Genomic DNA, 21,589 nt, shown 5'->3' on the forward strand with positions numbered 1-21,589 from the left:
TCCGAGAAAAACTTTCTTATTTTGATTTTATTTATTTTGCGATGAAACTGGCTTCTATAGCGCGAGCAGTTTGCTTCTGTGAGCGCGTGATCGAGTAAGCTATGGCACCCTCATCTACGGGCCGCAGTCTGGGAAATAAGGATCTTTTTAAACCTAGTCTTTGGGACCAGTGACCCCCTAGGGCTCGAAATAATAAACTGGTCTCCGAACTGGTCCCAGTCTTTGTTCTCCTATAGATTTGCAATTAATTAACTGGTCCCGAGGACCAGTAACCCCCACTTCTTGAATTAAAAAACTAGTCCAAGCAATTAATTAACTGGTTTTGGACCAGAGGAAGTGTGCTATTTCCCAGACAGCTACGGGGAGCAGTCTGAGAAATGGCACGCTTCCTCTGGTCCGAAACCAGTATATTAATTGCTTGGACCCGATTTTGAATTCAAGTGGGGTTACTGGTCCTCGCGACCAGTTTATTAATAGCAAATTTATAGGAGAACAAAGGCAGGAACCAGTCCTGAGACCAGTTTATTATTTAGGACACTAGGGGCGTCACTGGTCCCAAGCATAGACATTATAACACTATTAAAGCCTAGACAAACTATTGGGGAAAGCGGTCCTTGAACGTTTTTGTGAGGGATTTTTCGCTTCTCCTCCTTCGCATGTGTGATAGGATGAATGACTGGTGGCGCCCCCTATCGACGAGCGAAGGAGTTATTAATAAGGTTGAGCTTAGAGTAGTGGCACTCTATGTTAACTCCCTATAGGGCATAATAAGTCAAACCCTCGGAGATGCCATTACTCCATTTTATACGAGCTAAGAGCGGAAAAACGTATTTTATAAATTTTACACCTGTAAAATCTTTTAAAAAACACTTGGAACTTGTATTTCTACTTACTTTCGAGGAAATACCACCGTTTTCTGAAGGTAAGAGTCTTTTTTTATACATTTATTAGTAATAAAAACATTTAAGGCGAGCTAAGCCTTGGTCTTGTAAAACACGGCAGATTAGTGATTTTGAAAACGACGCTAATCCTCGCGCTAATCACTAATCTGCCGTGTTTTACAAGACCAAGGCTTAGCTCGCCTTAAATGTTTTTATTACTAATAAATGTATAAAAAAAGACTCTTACCTTCAGAAAACGGTGGTATTTCCTCGAAAGTAAGTAGAAATACAAGTTCCAAGTGTTTTTTAAAAGATTTTACAGGTGTAAAATTTATAAAATACGTTTTTCCGCTCTTAGCTCGTATAAAATGGAGTAATGGCATCTCCGAGGGTTTGACTTATTATGCCCTATAGGGAGTTAACATAGAGTGCCACTACTCTAAGCTCAACCTTATTAATAACTCCTTCGCTCGTCGATAGGGGGCGCCACCAGTCTTTCACCCCATCACACATGCGAAGGAGCGAATGCCCTAAAACCGTCACAAAAATGACTCTCAACTGTTCCTCTTGTATCTCTATGGTCCCAAGGACTAGTTTAAAAAATATCCTTTTTTCCCAGACTGATTTCTAGTCTTGTAGTGACTACTAGTGACTGTAGTCTCCATCTCGAGGCTTCTCGCCTCTTTCCTCTAAGCAAAAAGGAAGGATGTTTCTCGCTGGGGGGCGCCAGTGAGCGCCTAATACAACTATGACGCTCTTTTTTTTTTTCCCGGGAAAAGGGGCAGTGGTATTTTTCGGCGACATTCAAGGCATTGGCCTAGAAAATTGGCTTCGTTCGTAGCGGAGGAGCGTTCTCGTCTTCAATCTAAACGGGCGTACAGTCCACGACGCTTTTGAAAAAGTAATTTAACTTAATCCTCGAAAAAGTAGCCATGTTTAGCTGGCTAGGTAAAGACGAAAATCGTAAAAGACAACCTGAAATATACGGAAATGTTACCGAGGGACTTAAAAAAGTTTACAGGTAACAAGGCTTAACTAATATAGTTTCCAACTTCCTAGCAGTATGGCACAAACGAAACCAACACGACTATATGACTAATCTGTAACTTAATTGACACCTCCTAATTTTTTTTTTTCAGGACGAAGATTTTACCGTTGGAACAAGAATACATGTTCCACGATTTTCACTCGCCGATGTTGGATGATCCCGATTTTGACGCTAAACCCATGATTTTACTCGTGGGTCAATATTCAACGGGAAAAACCACTTTTATCAAGCATCTTTTGGAAAGAGATTTCCCTGGTATAAGAATTGGGCCAGAACCAACGACAGATAGGTTTATAGCGGTTATGTACGGTGACCAAGATGGTGTTATACCTGGAAATGCTCTAGTTGTAGACCCCAAGAAACAATATAGACCGTTATCCAAATTCGGTAATGCCTTCTTGAATAGGTGAGAATCTTTCATATATATTATAAGGGTTTCCGAATGGGGTGAAATTAGGCCTATAGTTTATGGATAACCAGCCTTAACATAGAAAAGTTGGTAGATGTATGGTTAAGTTTAGTTAAAGTTAAATAAGTTGGAAGTCCTCGAAGTCTGATTTAACTGACATTTCAGTGTTACTCACTTTAGCTTCCACTCATGCTAGAAAAGATACCAAGAATAGGGTTGATAGCATTTCTCTCTGCAATATTTTGACTCAATAGCGTCGTGACAACACTGGTAGAATGGCAAAAAACTGCCTTTTAGCTTAAACAGGGTTCGTACGGAACGTGGATAACCTGGAAAACCTGGATAAGTCAGGGATATGGAAAATAGGGGAAAAAGTCAGGGATTTAAAACATTTCCCTAAAAAGTCAGGGATATGTCAGGGATTTTGTTTGGTATATCAAACCATTCTTCGTGCAATGCTAAATATGAGCCAGGTGTGATGAAGTTGGCTCTGGTAAACACGTTAAAATGGTCAGGGATATAGGCAACATTTGGTCAGGGATAACCTGGAAAAGTCAGGGATTTTCAATGTAAAAATTTCGTACGAACCGTCGAACCCTGTTAAACCACGTATTAAAATAGTTTCCACTTGATACAAGGCGAATTAGACCTGTTATGGCTGGTTATCCCCAAAATATAATAGAGTGCTATCAGAAGAGCCGGTGTGACGTCACCCATGCTGTTTTCCCATAAAGAAAAAACGGTAACTGTCATGGCCGCTCATTGCTAAAGGCAGACTCGTGACGTTTAACCTTGGATCTGACGTCACAACTGACAGCACTCTATTGTACCTATATGTTTATTTATTTGTCAATATTACAAAAATAGTTGATAGTTTTTATAAATGATTGATAATGTCAGGTTTATGAAATTTAAGTAGCTGGTTAAATTATTTGATTCAAAACCAAAAATAGTAATTCTGATCTGGATAATCGCGCGTCCTTTAATGGAAAGTGAAATTGCCTATAAAAAATTTTGTGATAGTAATTATAGATGATAAAATCAAAATTGTTAACAAAACGTACTTGCAGTATACGTACAGTATATATCGACAGGGTTCATGCAAACCTGGAAAACCTGGAAAAATCAGGGAAATAAATTATAGTTGACAAAAACCAAAGGGAAAATTCAGGGAAATTTAGAATTTTTCGTAAAATTCAGGGAAATCAGGGAACTTTGCGTCAAACAGTGGCCGAGTAATTAAGCAAAATGTTCGTGAACATTCCCTCCATAGGATTAACATTACACCCAACTTTGGAGGCTCATAACTCTGGTTATATTAGAGATACGGGGATGTCCTTTGATTATGTAATAGTCCTATTTGCCCGCCCCCTCCTTCATTAACATTTGCTCCATAGGATACTCCAAATACGGGAAAAACCTGGAAAATTCAGGGAAGTATATGGGGATATAAAAACCTGGAAAATTCAGGGAAGTATATGGGGATATAAAAACCTGGAAAATTCGGGGAAATTTGTTTTCCAAAAGTTGTATGAACCCTGATCGAATAAGCTGCCGTCGGATATGGGGAGTTGCCTATCCTATAACGTGAAAACAAATTTCCTTACGCGCATTCTTTATCCATGCTTAAACTTAGAAAATTTACGCTAAATTAATAAACTGTTCGATAAGTTGTCAATGATATTAGTGTATTTTATTATCTAAAACAATTATAGGAGGGTTGTCAGGCCATTTCAATCTACGTCGTTTAATAATATAATTAGCTAATTGCGCCGGCAATTATTTCGTTTCAGACTTCAATGTTCCTTATTAAATAGCCCGGTTCTTCAAAGTATAACGATAGTAGATACTCCCGGTATTTTATCGGGAGAAAAACAAAGGTTAGATCGCGGCTACGACTTCACCGGTGTCTTAGAATGGTTTGCCGAAAGAGTGGATCGTATTATCCTACTCTTCGACGCCCACAAATTGGATATTTCCGACGAGTTTCGGCGGTCTATCGAAGCCTTACGCGGCCACGATGATAAAATCCGTATTATTTTAAACAAAGCCGACATGATCGATCATCAGCAATTAATGCGAGTTTACGGAGCGCTCATGTGGTCGCTAGGAAAAGTTCTTAATACTCCCGAAGTAGCCAGAGTTTATATCGGATCATTTTGGGATCAACCTCTGCGATACGACATGAATCGCAAACTATTCGAAGCCGAAGAACAGGATCTATTTATGGATCTTCAAAGTTTGCCAAGAAATGCCGCCCTTAGAAAATTGAATGATTTAATCAAGAGAGCAAGATTGGCCAAGGTAATATGCTACCTTTTTTATTATTAAACTGCTATAAGGATAAATATACTCACTGGTCTGATGATTAATAGGGGAGATTTTCAGTTACTTTTATAAACCATATTTTTACCTTTTTATTTACCGCTATTTTACCTTTTTATTTACCGGCTATTTTACCTTTTTATTTACCGGCTATTTTTACCCTTATATTTACCGGCTATTTTTACCCTTATATTTACCGGCTATTTTTACCCTTATATTTACCGGCTATTTTTACCCTTATATTTACCGGCTATTTTTACCCTTATATTTACCGGCTATTTTACCCTTTAATTACCGGCTATTTTACCCTTTAATTACCGCCTATTTTAGCCTTTATTTACCGCCTATTTTACCCTTTATTTACCGGCTATTTTACCCTTTAATTACCGGCTATTTTACCCTTTAATTACCGGCTATTTTACCCTTTAATTACCGGCTATTTTACCCTTTAATTACCGCCTATTTTACCCTTTATTTACCGCCTATTTTAGCCTTTATTTACCGCCTGTTTTACCCTATATTTACCGGCTATTTTAGCCTTTAATTACCGGCTATTTTACCCTATATTTACCGGCTATTTTACCCTATATTTACCGGCTATTTTACCCTATATTTACCGGCTATTTTACCCTTTTATTTACCCGCTATTTTACCCCTAGATTTACCCGCTATTTTACCCCTAGATTTACCCGCTATTTTACCCCTAGATTTACCCGCTATTTTACCCCTAGATTTACCCGCTATTTTACCCCTAGATTTACCCGCTATTTTACCCCTAGATTTACCCGCTATTTTACCCTAGATTTACCCCCTATTTTACCCCTAGATTTACCCGCTATTTTACCCCTAGATTTACCCGCTATTTTACCCCTAGATTTACCCGCTATTTTACCCCTAGATTTACCCGCTATTTTACCCCTAGATTTACCCGCTATTTTACCCCTAGATTTACCCGCTATTTTACCCCTAGATTTACCCGCTATTTTACCCCTAGATTTACCCGCTATTTTACCCCTAGATTTACCCGCTATTTTACCCCTAGATTTACCCGCTATTTTACCCCTAGATTTACCCGCTATTTTACCCTAGATTTACCCGCTATTTTACCCCTAGATTTACCCGCTATTTTACCCTAGATTTACCCGCTATTTTACCCCTAGATTTACCCGCTATTTTACCCCTAGATTTACCCGCTATTTTACCCCTAGATTTACCCGCTATTTTACCCCTAGATTTACCCGCTATTTTACCCCTAGATTTACCCGCTATTTTACCCCTAGATTTACCCGCTATTTTACCCCTAGATTTACCCGCTATTTTACCCCTAGATTTACCCGCTATTTTACCCCTAGATTTACCCGCTATTTTACCCCTAGATTTACCCGCTATTTTACCCTAGATTTACCCGCTATTTTACCCCTAGATTTACCCGCTATTTTACCCCTAGATTTACCCGCTATTTTACCCCTAGATTTACCCGCTATTTTACCCCTAGATTTACCCGCTATTTTACCCCTAGATTTACCCGCTATTTTACCCCTAGATTTACCCGCTATTTTACCCCTAGATTTACCCGCTATTTTACCCCTAGATTTACCCGCTATTTTACCCCTAGATTTACCCGCTATTTTACCCCTAGATTTACCCGCTATTTTACCCCTAGATTTACCCGCTATTTTATCCCTAGATTTACCCGCTATTTTACCCCTAGATTTACCCGCTATTTTACCCCTAGATTTACCCGCTATTTTACCCCTAGATTTACCCGCTATTTTACCCCTAGATTTACCCGCTATTTTACCCCTAGATTTACCCGCTATTTTACCCTAGATTTACCCGCTATTTTACCCCTAGATTTACCCGCTATTTTACCCCTAGATTTACCCGCTATTTTACCCCTAGATTTACCCGCTATTTTACCCCTAGATTTACCCGCTATTTTACCCCTAGATTTACCCGCTATTTTACCCCTATATTTACCGGCTATTTTACCCCTATATTTACCCGCTATTTTACCCCTAGATTTACCCGCTATTTTACCCCTAGATTTACCCGCTATTTTACCCCTAGATTTACCCGCTATTTTATCCTAGATTTACCCGCTATTTTACCCCTAGATTTACCCGCTATTTTATCCCTAGATTTACCCGCTATTTTACCCCTAGATTTACCCGCTATTTTATCCCTAGATTTACCCGCTATTTTATCCCTAGATTTACCCGCTATTTCACCCCTAGATTTACCCGCTATTTTACCCCTAGATTTACCCGCTATTTTACCCCTAGATTTACCCGCTATTTTACCCCTAGATTTACCCGCTATTTTACCCCTAGATTTACCCGCTATTTTACCCTAGATTTACCCGCTATTTTACCCCTAGATTTACCCGCTATTTTACCCCTAGATTTACCCGCTATTTTACCCCTAGATTTACCCGCTATTTTACCCCTAGATTTACCCGCTATTTTACCCCTATATTTACCGGCTATTTTACCCCTATATTTACCGGCTATTTTACCCCTATATTTACCCGCTATTTTACCCCTAGATTTACCCGCTATTTTACCCTAGATTTACCCGCTATTTTATCCCTAGATTTACCCGCTATTTTACCCCTAGATTTACCCGCTATTTTATCCCTAGATTTACCCGCTATTTTACCCCTAGATTTACCCGCTATTTTACCCTTATATTTACCGGCTATTTTTACCCTTATATTTACCGGCTATTTTTACCCTTATATTTACCGGCTATTTTTACCCTTATATTTACCGGCTATTTTTACCCCTAGATTTACCCGCTATTTTACCCCTAGATTTACCCGCTATTTTACCCCTATATTTACCGGCTATTTTACCCCTATATTTACCGGCTATTTTACCCCTATATTTACCCGTTATTTTACCCCTAGATTTACCCGCTATTTTACCCCTAGATTTACCCGCTATTTTACCCCTAGATTTACCCGCTATTTTATCCTAGATTTACCCGCTATTTTACCCCTAGATTTACCCGCTATTTTATCCCTAGATTTACCCGCTATTTTACCCCTAGATTTACCCGCTATTTTATCCCTAGATTTACCCGCTATTTTACCCCTAGATTTACCCGCTATTTTACCCCTAGATTTACCCGCTATTTTACCCCTAGATTTACCCGCTATTTTACCCCTAGATTTACCCGCTATTTTACCCCTAGATTTACCCGCTATTTTACCCCTAGATTTACCCGCTATTTTACCCTAGATTTACCCGCTATTTTACCCCTAGATTTACCCGCTATTTTACCCCTAGATTTACCCGCTATTTTACCCCTAGATTTACCCGCTATTTTACCCCTAGATTTACCGGCTATTTTACCCCTATATTTACCGGCTATTTTACCCCTATATTTACCCGCTATTTTACCCCTAGATTTACCCGCTATTTTACCCCTAGATTTACCCGCTATTTTACCCTAGATTTACCCGCTATTTTATCCCTAGATTTACCCGCTATTTTACCCCTAGATTTACCCGCTATTTTATCCCTAGATTTACCCGCTATTTTACCCCTAGATTTACCCGCTATTTTACCCCTAGATTTACCCGCTATTTTACCCCTAGATTTACCCGCTATTTTACCCCTAGATTTACCCGCTATTTTACCCCTAGATTTACCCGCTATTTTACCCCTAGATTTACCCGCTATTTTACCCCTATATTTACCGGCTATTTTAACCTTTACAAACCACATTTTTTCATTTATTTCGAATTTATTATTATTATTGTTATTACCATCATTTTCCACTGGAATGCACATTATTAGAAAAAAGTGTCATTTTTGTATCAATGGTGTTGCGTATACACTTTGATTATATTACTATGTGGGTGAAATCACCCTATTGTTTTTCTAACCTTCCGTTTTTTTGTAATAATCAAGGAACGCTGTAAAACTAGAGTAGATAATTAGCTAGGTAATCTCAATGGGAGTTTACAAATTGATAACTAATTGCTTAATCTATATTTAATGCCAAATTCCACGTATATTATATCATTAATTCATTATAAGATAAATTCTATACGTTTGACACTTTAAAGCGAGTCTCTGTCTCACTAGGAGTCACTTCAGAATAATCTGTGACGTCGTTTCAACCATTGTCAAACTTACGCTTCCGCTATATCGTTTTTAAAATCTTTTATTCAAATTAGGTCTACGTTAATTTTTTTTTTTTAAATTACGAAAGGGTAGTTGCAGTCGGTACTTAAAATTCTGGCCCACATTCATTTAAACGGACTTAATTAACACCAGATCTTGAGAGTTATAAAAAAAGACTGGGAATTAAATTAATGAGATTTTCAATATATTTTAAGATTTATGGGTATTTTGAAAAAATAAGATTTTAATATGATGTATTAATGAGACTTGCGATTTCAAGTAGAAATGCAACGCGAAGTTTTGTTGACGTTTTACATTTTAAAGGGAGGGTGAAGTAGAAAATCAAGTGATTTTTTTATCGATTCTTCTGCAAATTATAAGACCAGTCTGCACAGGAAATACTTCTGAATGATTTTGAAATTCAAATTAGGTTCAGATTTTAAGGATAATTTTAAAGGACCTCCGACCAATTGCGTAACGCCTTGCCTTTTTATTAACAAAATTCTCGTGGCACGCTCCATGTCTCGCGTCACGATTGTGAGGATTCAACCAATCTCGTAGGGGTAAGAGGTTCGTTTTAGCAGACGCCACTAAACCAATGGTGGTTGGCGCAGTAGTCCTCGTTTTTAAGACTAATTAAACCGCCATTGCTTTAGTGACGTCTGCTAAACCGAACCTCTTACTCCTTCCTACCTTACCCTTATCTCTCTCAGCCATTGTTAGAATTCAACCAATCCCGTAGTGGTAAGAGGTTCGATTTAGCAGACGCCACTAAACCTCGTTTTTAAGACTAATTAAATGCTAATTATTTTTTAGTAAGAGATAATCTAATTTTAATAGTTTTCCTTTTATATTTTGAAAAAGGCTGTGCTTTTAATGTATAATGTTATGTTTGCTTCCTTCAAATCAAATTTTGTAAATACGAAAAACCATCGTCATAGAAATTACCAATGAAATTGAAAATACGGTACAGCAGCCAGCTGTGTCAGCTAGCCGACTTTGTTTAACCTTTAAATTTGCTCTTGTTTTAGGGGCTAGGTCTATCAGTTTAGTCGTATCTAAATGGAACAGGTCTTTTTTTTCTTTTTTGGAGTATTATTTCCTCCAAGGGATGAAAAATAAGAGAGAAAAAGATTCCCTTAGCGTCTGCTATTATCAAGTGCTTTGTGGTTTTATTAAAGGGAATGCGAATTTACAATTTCATATCATATTTTCCCGCGAAAGTGGTATTATTATTATTTCGAGTCTCTACTTTCAAAATATCAAGTTTTTAATATAATTGAACCAAAGTTTCTATTTTTAAAATCCATTGAAAAATCACGAAAACTACGTTTTGATATATCAATAATTTTGTCTTGTCGAGCTTGTTCGCCCGTTTGATGACGTCACTATGACGTGAGGAAAAAAAAGCGCGGGAATCCTATACGCGGCGTCTCGAGCTTCTCGCTAGTCTAAACTCTGGGTCTGATAGCGGAGAGAGTGGCACCATCTGACGTGAAAAAATATATCTGTGACGTCAGCCTACGGGAAACGTTTTAGCCTTTCATGAAAATTGGATTTCAAATAATTTCAAATGAAGCATTTTCAAATGCTTATTGTCACATTGAAAAATCACGAAAACTCAGTTTCGATACATCAATAATTTTGTCTTGTCGAGCTTGTTCGCCCGTTTGATGACGTCACTATGACGTGAGGGGAAAAAAGCGCGGGAATCCTATACGCGCCTCGAGCTTCTCGCCAGTCTAAACTCTGGGTCTGATAGCGGAGAGAGTGGCACCATCTGACGTGAAAAATATATCTGTGACGTCAGCCTACGGGAAACGTTTTAACCATTCATAAAAAGTGCATTTCACATAATTTCACATGAAGCATTTTCAAATGCATATTGCGGCCAAATAAGCAGAAATCGGAGAGTTAAAAGCTTGATATTTATTAAGTCTATCTTTTGTTATATAAATCGGAGTTTTTTTCAAACGAAGCTTCTCATTCCCTTTAAAGTAGCCTACAAAGCTGAGCTGAATGAATGAATAACATCTTTAAAAATGAGGCCTAGTTGAGTTGAGGGTGTTGAAAGAGCGTTTCACGTACTCTGCTTCTGAATGCTCCTTTTAAATGGAATTATTGTATTATCGTGGGTGGTGGGGCAGATTAACAGACTATGATTCTGTTTTGAAATGATTCTATTCTAGGACAAAGAATATTCTGTTTTTCTTTTGTAGTTTCTCCCTTGTACTTACTTGCTGTTAAACTTATTTTAAATTTTTAATGGCCCCCGTGGAATTTGAATTTAAACATCGATTTAGGCTTACGGAGTTTTTATGTGCCAAAGGAAATTGATTTTTTATTTTTATGATGAACTGATGAATAAATAGTAACTAGTGCTCAGTAAATAGGGACTACGTCATGCAACGTCAAGCTACCTTCCACTAGTGCTAAAAAACATACCAGGAGGAACTTTGTAGTGACGTCACATGCTCTTATCTCTTACCTTATTTTCAGGCGACCATATTGGCAGTCGAGAGACGTCGTCAGCTTGGGCAATACAAATTCGGGACCCAATATTGACGTCACAGTTTTTCCCCCCTAGCTTCGTGGTAGCACACTATAGCTTTCATTCTGTTAAAAAACCATACCATAATGGCGCTGGGGTGGAGTTAAGCCCGAATTGCCAAGTCCCTGCTACGGGACATACTGATACATTTGTGTCGTAATTTTTAAAGATGGCTCTTGCAAGTGTAGCCTCAAAATCTATACCCCCAGTCCATCGGGTTTTATTGAGTTTCATTAGGTTTTTTCATCTTAGAATTCAAATTCTTCAAAAATTGAAGATCTTGGTGATAGGTTACTTTTATGTGGGTTTTTTATTCGAACCTTCGAAAAAACCCGGGTTTTATCTTTGCGTTGTAGAATGTAGAAATTGTCATTCAAATGTCACTGTGCTTAATGTTTCATAAAAAAATAATAATTTTGAAATTGAAACCACAAATTCATCACGATTGAAGATCTTGGTGATGGGTTTTATTAAGTGGGTTTATTATGGGCTGGGTTTTTTAATTCGAACCCTGAATGAGGTCCACTACTATCATATGTACTATACTCCGCCCTCTGCTGCCATTCTGGTATTCCTTTTTTTAGCCTCTCTTGGTATCTTGTCTAGCTATAGTGGAAGCTAGCTTGAGGTTGTATGACGTAGAGCTGTTAAGTCCTTAAGGAAAGGCATAGATTGGTTTCTTCAGATCGTTTTTTGTATTATGTCATTACAAACAACTGCTCCTATTTTGAATTTTGATGCGCGAACTTTCTTAAAACATTTATCAGAAGGGGATAATAGTAATAGAAGGATGGCACTCTGTATCCTCTTAATACTTTAGTTATGTAACATGAATCTTCCCAGGCACATGAGCCCTTTTTGTTTGCTTTCCTGTTCATCAACCTTCAGATGGGCATCGCACCGTGCTAGGGTGAATTCTATAACTGTTTGGTATTTACTAAATCCCCAGCAATGAACCCACAAACCTTGAATATCTTGACGTGGTACCAAAATCCACAAGCGCATGCGCCTTGGCAAATAGTTAAGCGCTAATAGAGTAATGATAAGAGAACTATTTATCGCGTATGTGATTCGTTTTAGTAACCTTGCGCACTCCAAATGTAAAATGATGTTGGGAAGAATCGTGTTGCAATTACCCCGATTTGTGGTTGGTACACTTCTCTCCGTGAGAAGTATTATATACTTCTGATTTTAATATTCGCGCAGTCGCAGTAGAATCAAACAAAAATCACTATTAAACAATTTTCCTCCTTTTTAGTTTTCACCCTCCCTTAGGATTAAAAGTCATGCTTGTAACTTATTTTAAATTTAATTTATAAATTTAATTTTTGAAGTCTAGTTCCTGCTTTGACTTGTTAATTTATTTATGTGATAACGTTTATCTATATTTTATTTTATTAAATTTAAACATCCTTGTTAAATTAATTTTAATTCCTTTGGTTCCTCGTCGTTTTAAATATAGGTTCACGCTCTTATCATCAGCGCTTTGCGGAAAGAAATGCCCTCCATGTTTGGAAAGGAAAGTAAAAAGAAAGAGCTTATTAGAGGACTCTCCAAAGTCTACAGCGAAATTCAACACGAACATCAAATATCTCCCGGAGATTTCCCCGATATTGCCGAGATGCAAGAAAAACTCATAGATCACGATTTTACCAAATTTAGTCCATTGAGGCAGAAACTTTTAGATACCGTCGATCATATGCTTTCCGAAGATATATCAAGGTATCAACATAGTAATTTTTTTATTATTCTTTTGTGTCATAACCGGGATAGATGTAATTTTAGAAGTAGGAATGGAGAACGGTTAGTATTTACTTCAGTCCGACTCATAACCCCTCCCTCCAACACGTAACGAAAATTTTAAATGATCTTATTGGCTCACTTAAACTACGTTTTGATGACGTTGCTGACGGGGGCGGCGCTGTGACTCTCCTCTTCTTTCATACCCCCCGTCCCGGGAAGGGGGTCCGGGACTTTGCCGCGCACCCAGATTACTCTGTTCTCCATTCCTACTTCTAAAATTACATGTATCCCTGGTTATAAGTAACATGACATATCACACCTCTTTAATTTATGGCAAACCTGTTGCCTAATCAGTCCAACACTCATACCATAAGTTCATAAGTTTGTTTCATAAATAAGTTTGTCACTGGTTACTGAGAACTTGTCATGAAGTGTGACGTAGGTGAAACGGAATACATACAACTAATAACAATCATTGTGCCCTATATCTTTCCTGTTAATTTCTCTGCGTGTTTTGTAGGCGGGGCTTATGTACTCCGACCTTCACGCTTTGAATCATAATTGCGATTGATGATTTCATTGGTTGGTAGCAAAGCGAGTTCCAAGGCACGCGTATGTTTCGAGGTGCAGCGAGATAGAGTATTCGTCAAACATAATGATTAGTCTAACCAAGAAGTGATATCTAGTTTATTAGGGAGAAGGTTTAAGACGCCTAAGTATTCGCGCGCCATAGTCCCATTCCCCCTTTCAAAATACAAGGGGGGACGTAAAAGGAGGCCGGGCTATTTCGCCCATCTCCTCAGTCGGAAAATATGACTGTAATTTTCGTCATTCGCGTCGCCGCTGACGTGTGTTTTCAAGAACCAATGAGATGTTGGTTGTAATTTAGAGGCGGCGGGGATTAACTCCGGACCTACGTCTTTTGGACTGGAGATAAAGCTAGATTATAAATGTGGCGAATTTATACCTTCTCCCTAATAAACTAGATATCACTTCTTGGCCCAGAATAGAGCCCCTCCCTCCAACACGTAACGAAAATTTTAAATTATCTTATTGGCTCACTTAAACTACGTTTTGATGACGTTGCTGACGGGTACGGCGAAAAATAGGGAGCTAACAGTTCTGACCCTGAAACGTCACACCCTTCTATCTCTTACTGGAGTTTCATCCCCCCTAACGGTTGGAAACAGTATTCTACGCGCAAAAATGCCAACCAGAGGGGGGCTGCGTGACGTCATACTATCTCTTCCCCCTAGCCAGTTGTTAGCTCCCTATACGTAGTTCCTTTTTACCTCTGTCGCTATGACCCGTCCGCCTCTTCTTTCATACCCCTCTGTCCCGTGGAAGGGGGTCCGGGACTTTAACGCGCGCTCAGATTACTCTGTTCTCCATTCCTACTTCTAAAATTAAATCTATCCCTGGTCAAACGCGCAATGATTAGTCTAGCTGTTCCAACAAAATCCTCCTAGATACACTGAGAATAGTACAACTACACAATTATTCCTATAAGCTGTATGTATTCCAGATTTTACATGTATTTGGGTTCTGAATTTTAGTAACCGTGCAGAAGAAACTATAACAATAACAATACGATAGAGGAATGGAGGAAGGGGGGCGGGGTAAATATAATTGTTTTAAGATACGGCTAAACAAATAGTTCATATAAATTATCATTGTATTTGTTCCGGTGTTTCGCCGACCTAAGGCCTATGACAATAGGATTTATTTCGCGTTTGTTTATTCAAATCGTGCCAGATCATTCATGTCCAGGGATACGGGAAAAACGTTTCTCGTGTGTGCAAGTTAGAGGGCCCTCAGAGGTGCTATATAAAGCCAGGGATAGATTTAATTATAGAAGTAGGAATGGAGATCGGTTAGTATTTACTTCAGTCCGACTCAAGCCCAGTATTGAGCCCCGCCCTCCAACACGTAACGAAAAGTTTAAATTATCTTATTGGCTCACTTAAACTACGTTTTGATGACGTTGTTGACGGGGACGGCGAAAAATACGTAATTCCTTTTTACCTCTGTCGCTTTGACCCGCCTCTTCTTTCATACCCCCCCCCCCTTCGTCCCGTCACGTGGAAGGTGGTACGGGACTTTGACGCGCGCCCACATTACACTGTTCTCCATTCCTGCTTCTAAAATTGAATCTATCCCTGATAAAGCCCTATATTTTTTGGAATTTTTACGACATTAACCCTAGAAGCCTGAACTTTCACCTTAGTCCTTTGTGTATCGTTAGGCCTAAAATTTAAAAGGTAAATTTTGTATATAGCAAAATTGAAGGTAGTTCGTAATTACAGCAAAATTCACTTAGTTTTGTTCATAATTACTATTTAAATTCATAAAATCAATTAATCAGGGTCGTATTTAAAGAAAAAGGTCAGAGGTAACATAACATTATACCTTAAATGATCGGCTTTTTTTTATAAATATAAAAGGAAAACTATCGCAATTTTGAAGAAAACCACCTGTTACTGCATTACCAAATGAAAGCTTACGCATTCCTCTATACATTTCGTACCATTATAATTATAACAATGGCGGCGCAGTAGCCCTCATTTTTAAGACTAATTAAATTATATTGTTGACTTAAATCAGTTGGATTTAAATCAAGCGATTTTTTTAAAAAAATCATTTGATTAAAATCAAGTATTTATTTTTATTTCTAAAAAATGTTTTCTAAGATTCCAAGTAATAGTTTAAGAAACTTAACTAGTTAAAGACCTATAATTAAAAACAATCATGTCTTTGGCATATTTCAGTTTTAGTTTTTCCCAGAACTCCAGTGTCTTGCACTCGTGGTCAATTTTAACTTGAGTAAAATTCGAAATAGCGGTCAAGCTAGTCTTTTTGTACAAGCATTTGAATAGTAACAAGAAATGAAAGAAGTCCTATAAAATCCTCTTTCCCCGAATGAGAGCCTTGCCACAAACTTCACTTAACAGTTTTTTAAGCAAATACAAATATTCGACCTATCTGACCTCTAAATATCTTTTAGCCTTGAAATCTACACGCCCATAGACAAGAGTCGTCGCACCCTATACAAACAATTGTCCGCGTATATTTTATTCATAGGCCTACATGTTGGGAGTAAAAATCAGCCACGCGTAACGAGTTCATTACTCGTATATAACAATATGTCAGTAGCGTGTACTCTAATATTCGACATAATAGGGAAGGGAACGATCTTCCATTACCATACTACATACTTTTTCCTGGTTTGCACAGTGACCCTTTTAATTTCACTTCCTACCATTCAAAGGAGCGCATAAAGCCATAAATGAAAAATGCTATTTAGTTAATAATAAATTATACAAAGCATTTCACGTTCCCTTTAAAGATGCACGGAAATAAACATTTTGAAAACACGTCATCTTTGTGTCGGTAAAAGATGAGAGGGTGAAACCAAGAAGTGATATCTAGTTTATTAGGGAAATTTTGAAAACACGTCATCTTTTTGTCTGTAAAAGATGAGAGGGTGAAACCAAGAGTTGATATCTAGTTTATTAGGGAGAAGGTATAAATTCGCCACATTTATAATCTAGCTTTATCTCCAGTCCAAACGTAGGTCCGGAGTTAATCCCCGCCTCTAAATTACAACCAGCATCTCATTGGTTCTTGAAAACTCACGTCAGCACGACGCGAATGACGAAAATTACGTATTTTCCGACTGAGGAGAGGCGAAATAGCCCGGCCTCCTTTGAAAGGGGGACTGGGACTATGGCGCGCGAATACTTAGGCATCTTATACCTTCTTCCTTATAAACTAGATATAACTTCTTGGTGAAACTATGCAGTGAAAAAGGAAATAACGCTAAATGACGTTTTTGAAATTTAGTGTCCTTTTATATTACTTCTTCCATTGACTCACTAAAGGAACTGTTCACAAATTACGTAATGCAGAGACGGGGAGTGGGTTTTATTAAGTGTTACTACTAATTGTTACATTGAGAGAGGGATATGTAAGGAACTAAAGTGTTACGTAACAAATCATGCATGAACCACCTCAATAATCAATATAGGCAGGGATAGATTTAATTTTAGAAGTAGGAATGGGGAACAGAGTAATGTGGGCGCGCGTCAAAGTCCCGGACCTCCTTCCACTGGACGGAGGGGTATGAAAGAAGAGGCGGACGGGTCATAGCGACAGAGGTAAAAAGGAATTGCGTATTTTTCGCCATCCCCGTCAGCAACGTCATCAAAACGTAGCTTAAGTGAGCCAGTAAGATAATTTAAACTTTTCGTTACGTGTTGGAGGGCGGGGCTCTATACTGGGCTGTGAGTCGGACTGAAGTAAATACTAACCGTTCTCCATTCCTACTTCGAAAATTAAATCTATCCCTGATATAGGAAAACTTAAGATCATAAAAGGCGTTTCCCAGCATGTTCGTTCACATTACCATGTAAAAAGAGATGGCCTAAGACTATAAAACATGATAAATGTGTTCCCAATGTGAAATAAAGCAGAAGACTATTGTCATAGGGGGGGTTCAGAAGTTTTTTACGTAATAGACTATTACGTTGTAAAAAAAGTAGGTAGGCAACCCTCAGTATCAACTAAGACCATTAAACACAGATGAACTGGAGTGGAGAATACCGCGCGTGGTTCTTTTAGGGCAGCGCCTCTATAGCGCCATGTCGCGACCAGTATTGAAACTTTATCGACTCAAACATTATGCGAGTCGAAAAGTTTCAGGACTCTCCTTCTAAGGGCGACGACAGGCGATGCCATTGGAAGAACACGAGTTTTAGCTTATCATTCCAGTTCATCTGTGTTTAATGGTCTTAGGTATCAAGGTGGTTGATGTCTTGCCGTCTCTGCTCGAAGTGGTCTATAGACCTTTTCGATGTAAAAAAAGGGTTGGGCAAGCCTCGGTATCGAGGCGTACGAGAGGGTTGATATATTGTCGTTTCTGCGCACTCACAGTATGCTCCAAAAAAGCAAGATGGGAGGAGAAAGGTTACCCCGTGTGTTTCCCTCTTAATTGCATCGAAGTGGTGATTGTTACTTTTTGTTGCAAAGGGGTGACGGAAAATTAGGCGTTAGTTAATTTCTGAACCACCCCGCAAGCGAGAATACGTCAACCAGGAGTGTAATTTAATTGGTTCGACGGTCACTTTGCTTCATAATCTTTCTGAGAATATTCCGGCTATGCTTGCTTTCCCGGCTTTCTCTAAACCAATACTTACGGGGGTTTAAGCTGCTAGTGGAGTATTGTACTATCTCTTCATTAACTAGGCATGATATAGTTTGAAATTGACTAATTAACGGAATATTCGTCTTTTATTTAGGCTGATGTCTATGATTCCGCAAGAGCAAATTGAGCATAAAGATCAAGGCAATGTTCACGGAGGTGCCTTTGACGGAATGGACAAGAGTCCTTTCGGTTACGGCCGAGGCGAAGGGGCCGATGCCGGTTCCCTCGATTGCGAATGGATAGTAGCCAAGGAAAGATACAAGACTGACGAAGTATTCAACCAACTCAATCCGATTGATGGAAAAATCACTGGTGCCGCTGCTAAAGCGCAAATGGTCAAGACGAAATTACCTAATTCAGTTTTGGGTAAAATTTGGAAACTATCGGACATTGATAAGGATGGCATGTTAGACGCTGATGAATTTGCATTGGCCATGCATCTTATTAACGTTAAGTTAGAGGGCCACGATATACCCACTGAATTACCGGATCATTTAATTCCGCCTGGCAAAAGAGGCTTTCATCCTTGATAAATTAAAATTAAATTACTTTAATTAAAAAAAAAAAGATTATTATTTTCTAAATAAATCCAATCAAGCGATATTCTCTCTACCGCACCAAAATTCGATGATAGGCAAATTTGGTTATAAATCTCTCCATTTTTTTTTCAAGGGATTGAAGTTTTTTGATCTAACTTAATTTGCATTCCAGCGATGAATACTTGGAGAGTGACTAATTATTTTTAAGCTATTAAGAAAGTTAATAAAATTAAATATCTACGGAATACAGAACTCTCAAAAATAAAAAAAAAACCCGTAACCTTTAATATAACATCTGTGGTTTTTACTTGAACACACTTATAATAGGGAGTATGGGCAAAAGGGTCAAAATATCCCCCATTGAACGTCATGCCTCCGTTTAGCCAATCAGGTGCATTCCCCCACAAGTCTGTGTAAAGTTTGGAAAGGGGAGGAGCCATATTAAACCACACCCCTCTGGCCTCTCTCTATAGCGTAAAAATAATATTGTCCTGCCCAGTAATTAACCAGCCTCCTTTTAGCCAATTAGGTGCATTCCCCCACAAGTCTTCGATCCGCCATTTTGGTGGAAAGGAGAAGGGGAGGAGCCATATTAAAACCACACCCCTCTGGCCTCTCTCTTTCTATAGCTTAAAAATAATATTGTCCTGCCCAGTAATTAACCAGCCTCCGTTTAGCCAATCAGGTGCATTCCCCCACAAGTCTCTGTAAAGTTTGCCGCCATTTTGGTGGAAAGAGGAGGAGCCATATTAAACCACACCCCTATGGCCTCTCCCTATATAGCTTAAAAATAATATTGTCCTGCCCAGTAATTAACCAGCCTTCGTTTAGCCAATCAGGTGCATTCCCCCACAAGTCTTCGATCCGCCATTTTGGTGGAAAGGGGAAGGGGAGGAGCCATATTAAACCACACCCTTATGGCCTCTCTCTATAGCTTAAAAATAATATTGTCCTGTCCAGTAATTAACCAGCCTTCGTTTAGCCAATCAGGTGCATTCCCCACAAGTCTGTGTAAAGTTTGCCGCCATTTTGGTGGAAAGGGGAGGGGGAGAAGCCATATTAAACCACACCCCCTATGGCCTCTCTCTCTCTATAGCTTAAAAATAATATTGTCCTGCCCAGTAATTTGCTATATATATATTTAAGAATTTAGCTTCTTACAGCTTATTTAAATAAAAATTAAAAAGTTCTTATTTTAAAATATATTATATTATTATTAATATTAAAATATTGCAAAAATTAGACCAAAAAATTTCATTGCCGCGATTGTTAATTAATTGTATAAAGTAAATAAATAAATGGCTGTACTTATAGAAGAAAAACGCGCGAAAAATGTCGTCATACTTGTTTGTATAACTATCTTTAATTAGTATCAGCCATTAGTTTAAATAAAAAGCTGTTAAATTAGCTTATTTTTTCAATCCAAAAAAAAAACAATGTAGCAACGAAAAAAAAATATATTAAGTCATACTGATATTACGTATTATTTTTTAAAATAATTTCGAATACCTGTAAAATAATTCTTTTCTTTTTTTCTATTATTATAATTATCTGCTCTAAAATAATATGGGGTTATTTACAGATTTATTATAAAAAGCTTTCGTTGTTGTTGTTATTATTATTTAAAATTATTTAAAAAGATATATCTAAAATAAAATAAAAAGTATTTTTGAAGGAGTTTAAAATTAAATTTAACTGCGTAGCTTGATCATGGAAATGAAAAATTTTATGACTATACGCTCGATACGGACACGGACACGGATGGTGCTATATATATGTGTATCCTTCGAAATACTTTCAAATTTCCTGATAGTTAAGAAGGTATTAGTATCCAAAGAATACTTACGTTATGGTATTTTAGATTATGTAAGGGCTGAAATTTTTACTTTTCTATTTGATTAATTTCTTAATGAAGATTAATTACCATCCTGAATCTATACAATAATGAATATACATCTGTTTATGAACCCCGCCTTCTACCCAGGCTTCATACGAATATGGAAAACCGGGAAAACCTGGATATATCAGGGAAATTGGTATAGAGGGAAAAGATCAGGGAAAATTAAAATAACTTCGAAAATTCAGGGAAAATGATTTTTTTTCTCAAACAATCACGGAAATTACATAAAGTGAAAACACCACTTGGACTCCTCGAATGTAAAAATTTCGTCTGGAAAATTATCAGAAGTGCTCTGGAAATATCAGGGAAATTCATTTTGGAAATTTCGTATGAACTCTGCTGTCAGTTTGAGTGAAGCCTATGACGCGTATTGCCAAAAGTACGCTTCATTAACAATTCCCTGCCTTTGGTTGTAGACGACATGTAAATTGAGAAGCAAACTATCCGCCTCTCAACTCCCTACACGAACTAACCAATCAGGGAAGAGCTTCTTGGCGTCATAGGTCTTTTTTCTTTTTTTTCTTCTTTTTTTGAGGTTTCAATGCGAATAGGATCAGTGGACCGCGGCAAGGATGTGATTACTCTGGTTTCAGTAGGTGTGTAAGCAGGGGAAGGAAATTAGGTTTACTTGGGACAAAGAAGATACACGCCCCAGGAATGGAAACTGTAGCTTCCTCTAGTGTAAATTTTTGTCTCTCCCCTCCTAGTACGCTCCAAAGGCAGGCTCGGTCGACCGAGGTATTTCCGGCTACATCGAACTTGCATAGACCGGAAGTTCCTTGTCAACCCAACCCCGAGACATACCTTCCATTCCTGGAGCGTATATTTTCTTTGCTTGGGAGGTGACGGACGGG

At 38.1% G+C, this 21,589-nt stretch overlaps 1 protein-coding gene across 1 annotated transcript; it reads left to right on the top strand.

The window, feature by feature from the left end:
• Positions 1–1,644: 1,644 nt before the first annotated feature.
• Past1 (putative achaete scute target 1) lies at positions 1,645–20,999 on the top strand. Its single transcript, XM_089850613.1, has 5 exons — positions 1,645–1,902; positions 2,021–2,335; positions 4,132–4,642; positions 12,813–13,072; positions 18,391–20,999. Exons 1-5 carry the CDS (start codon positions 1,814–1,816, stop codon positions 18,824–18,826), a joined length of 1,611 nt encoding a protein of 536 aa, XP_089706739.1. The 5' UTR covers positions 1,645–1,813; the 3' UTR covers positions 18,827–20,999.
• The last annotated feature ends 590 nt before the right edge of the window (positions 21,000–21,589 follow it).

The sequence above is a fragment of the Phalangium opilio genome, unplaced genomic scaffold, assembly GCF_054372755.1.
Source record: "Phalangium opilio isolate 3A_F unplaced genomic scaffold, DU_Popi_V2 ptg000002l_1, whole genome shotgun sequence".
In the NCBI taxonomy this organism is placed as follows: domain Eukaryota; kingdom Metazoa; phylum Arthropoda; class Arachnida; order Opiliones; family Phalangiidae; genus Phalangium; species Phalangium opilio.